General features: G+C 34.2%; 1 protein-coding gene across 1 annotated transcript; it reads left to right on the top strand.

Moving 5' to 3' along the window:
- The first annotated feature begins 1,230 nt into the window (after nt 1-1,230).
- On the top strand, nt 1,231-3,775 carry LOC111897361 (mannan endo-1,4-beta-mannosidase 7). Its single transcript, XM_023893315.3, has 5 exons — nt 1,231-1,730; nt 1,828-2,022; nt 2,110-2,232; nt 2,782-2,972; nt 3,057-3,775. Exons 1-5 carry the CDS (start codon nt 1,389-1,391, stop codon nt 3,514-3,516), a joined length of 1,311 nt encoding a protein of 436 aa, XP_023749083.1. The 5' UTR covers nt 1,231-1,388; the 3' UTR covers nt 3,517-3,775.

Raw genomic sequence — 3,775 nt, 5'->3', positions numbered from 1 at the left:
ATATATATATATATATATATATATATATATATATATATATATATATATATATATGCTAAGTACAAAGAATCATATTATTCGAACTCAAAAAATCTATGTTTCCTTAAGCAACATAAATGCAGATGACATCATGCAACTTGTTTCCATATTACAAACTAACATTGTTCTGACGATCAACTTAATTACAAACAATGTTGAAGTACATTGTAACTTGGCAACTATTTTCCCACCAAGTTCGGGGTTGCATTTCATGCTCAACAAAGCATCATACACATTGTCATGCTGAAATAACAATAAGGATTTTCTAATATGTGCCTAAGGCACATATAAAAAAACATTAATTAATGACAAGTATTACCATAATTAAATATAAAATACATTAATTATAAAGAATATTGCCATAATTAAATGTGAAAAATAACCTCCATAATAAATGTATTTTGAATTTAATTATTATAATATTTTTCATAATTAACACTTCTTATATGTGCCATAGACACATATTAGAAAATCCCATAACAATATACTACATTAGAAAAACAGAAACAAAGTGATGTGTTTACAAACGATGTTTCTATTTCAGACCAAAATTCTGACATGTTTTTTGGATTCCGGACAAGTGTTTCTACTTCACTAATACTTACTAACTAAAATATTAATTACTCATGAAAACTAACTATTGAGAAAAAAAAATATACCCACTATGTATTCGCAACAAAAAAACTCTTCTTATTTCGGACAAATTCTTTGAATTTCATATTATTAATTGTTCTTTCTTTAGACAAAATAAAATGCAATGAAGATGTATGAGCTAGAAAGAACATATCTAGTAAACTTAAATTTCTTTCCCACCCGTTTTATGTTGCTATGATTCGAGAGAGAACAAAATTATATGCCAAGATGTAGTAGATACCACATTTCAGATTTCGTTTAGGGGACCTAAATGGGTCACACCCATCAGATCTCGGGTCCTAGTTGGTTCATTTCGGATTCAGTGATCAATTTTGTAAAATGCAAAAAAATATTTGGTTATTTTATGTAATCCTTAACTAATTACAAATAATCAAATTTGTTTGAATATCCAAAAAGAAAAAAAGAAAACATAATTGCAGTGATTCTTATACAACTTGTTAATGAGTAGTAAGAGGTAGTGTGGTATCATTTATTCCCTTTAATCTTTTGTGAATACGACAGTTATCGTTCCCCACTCTGTAGCCATTACTAGTTTAGCAACAAAAGCACATTATCTGATTATCACCACCTCCTTCCCAATCCCCAAGGGCACCCACATATCCTACCTCCATTCGCTTCATATCACCCCTTAATAAACCTCTCACTTTCTCCAAAAACTCTCCAAATCTTTCAAACGACTCTAGAGATACGAAATAATGAAGAAAACTTTAGCATCGTCAATATTTGTTGTTGCTCTATTGATCCTAAACCACAACACTTTTCTTGAAACCGAAGCAGCTGAATCAAGAAACGGTGGCTTCATAACAACAAGAGGAGTGCATTTCATGTTAAATGGAAGCCCTTATTACGCCAATGGCTTTAACGCTTACTGGTTGATGATTTTAGCTTCCGATCCTTCTCAAAGATCCAAAGTTTCAACTGCTTTTCAACAGGCATCTTCCCATGGCCTCTCTGTCGCAAGAACTTGGGCTTTCAGTGATGCTGGTGTCACTCCTTTACAATACTCTCCTGGTTCTTACAATGAACAAATGTTCAAGGTACACTTTCTTGAATTTTCTTCTACTTTTCAAGAATCGGTGTTTTAAATTTTAATAGTGGGTGACATTAATTTTATGGTTTTTGATTGTTGAAAAGGGGTTGGATTTTGTGGTGGCTGAAGCGAGAAGATTTGGGATAAAGTTGGTTTTGAGTTTGGTGAACAATTATGAAAACCTTGGTGGCAAAAAGCAGTATGTGAATTGGGCAAGAAATCAAGGCCAGTATCTAACGTCAGATGATGATTTCTTTAGAAACCCTGTTACTAAGGGGTTTTACAAGAACCATGTCAAGGTATATACTATATACACACTAATTAGTGTTTTGACGAAATTTTTTTGTTAATTTTTTCTAAATTTGTTTTTGTAATTGTATATGCAGACTGTGCTTAATAGATATAACACAATCACTGGAGTTATGTACAAGAATGATCCAACAATCATGGCTTGGGAGCTCATGAATGAGCCCAGATGCACTTCCGATACATCTGGAAGAACAATTCAGGTTCTTTAATTTTTTTCGTAATTTTTTGACTTTTGTGACTAAATAAGTCAATTTAGGATCAAAATTTTGATAAAGCATAACATGGGTTTTTATCTTTAATGTCAAGTCATATAACAAGGACTGAAAACAGTAGTTAACTTGTTAACATCCAAACAAAAAATATAATTAGTCAATTTCAAGAAAATGAAAGTTGACAACTTTAAATTAGAAACTCAAAATGTGTGATTTGGGTAAGTAGGAAGAACATCTTCTCCATCACTCTTCGGATTTTCAAGAGTTTATGATCAAGAAAAAAGGAAATGTTTTTATATGAATTGTAATAAATTTTGTTGTTCTTTTGCGTTTCTTGAAAAAGCAAACCAAAATAAAGAAAAGGAAATTTTTACACCCACTGACACACTTCATTGGGCGGCATCAAGGACCAATAGATACACACCGACAATTCACATGTCTCAAAATTCATTTCTATTTTTCAACAAAAAAGAATAAATTACAAATATCTGTTCGATTAAAATTACACTATTTAATACTAGTATTTGTCATAATCAGGCATGGATTACAGAAATGGCTGCACATGTGAAGTCGATAGATCGAAATCACTTGCTAGAAGCAGGTCTCGAAGGCTTCTACGGCAAAACCAGTAATCAGAATCCCGGTTTCGACATCGGAACTGATTTCATTTCCAACAACCAAATCCCCGGAATCGATTTCGCCACCCTTCACTCATATCCCGACCAATGGTAATCCCCGATTCCATTCTACCTTTGGGATTCCGATTTGTATGACACTAAAAGTAAAACTTATGAAACGTATTGTTCAACCAGGCTAACGAGCTCCGACGATCAAAACCAACTCAATTTCCTCAGCAATTGGCTTAGAACCCACATTCGGGACGCCCAATACGTCCTCAAGAAACCGTTACTCTTAACGGAATTTGGGAAATCAGTTAAAGATCCCAACTTTAGCACGTATCAAAGAGACCAACTGTTTAACTTGGTCTACAACAACATATATCTGTCGGCAAAACACGGCGGTGCTGCTGCCGGCGGGTTGTTCTGGCAGCTTTTAGCGGAAGGGATGGAGTCGTTTGGTGATGGGTACGACATCGTTTTGAGTCAGGGATCCTCGACTGCTAATATCATTGGGCAACAGGGACGAAGGCTTTACCAAGTTAGGAAGATATTCGCGAGGATGAGAAATGTGCAGAGGTGGAATAGGGCTCGTGCTGCGAGACGTGCTCAGTGGTTGAATTGGAAACGAGGGGTGAAACCTATCGGAAATTAATACTATAATTTCATAAGATGATTGTTGTTTTGTTTGTTTTTAATAATTACGTTTGTGCCACTCTCTCTTAGAGATGCATAGTGTACGTCCAGGAGGGTGGCTTTGAATCGTTGTGCTAGTGACATCATCACATCAATGATGTGGAAAAATTTGTGTTTGTGTTTGTGTTCTTGAGTGATTTGTATTTGACCTAAAAGAAAAATAGGGTCTGAGATGTTGTAATATTAACATATATAGGAATTATAAGCAACGTTTAACA

This window comes from Lactuca sativa, chromosome 2 (genome assembly GCF_002870075.4).
Source record: "Lactuca sativa cultivar Salinas chromosome 2, Lsat_Salinas_v11, whole genome shotgun sequence".
In the NCBI taxonomy this organism is placed as follows: domain Eukaryota; kingdom Viridiplantae; phylum Streptophyta; class Magnoliopsida; order Asterales; family Asteraceae; genus Lactuca; species Lactuca sativa.
This window is presented reverse-complemented; position numbering and strand designations above follow the sequence as displayed.

Excerpts from the sequence above, each read along its gene's own strand:
- LOC111897361 (XM_023893315.3), top strand. The coding sequence starts at position 1,389 with ATGAAGAAAACTTTAGCATCGTCAATATTTGTTGTTGCTCTATTGATC. Across the intron at positions 2,233-2,781 it reads CATCTGGAAGAACAATTCAG|GCATGGATTACAGAAATGGC; the intron begins GTTCTTTAATTT and ends TGTCATAATCAG. Across the intron at positions 2,973-3,056 it reads CACTCATATCCCGACCAATG|GCTAACGAGCTCCGACGATC; the intron begins GTAATCCCCGAT and ends TTGTTCAACCAG.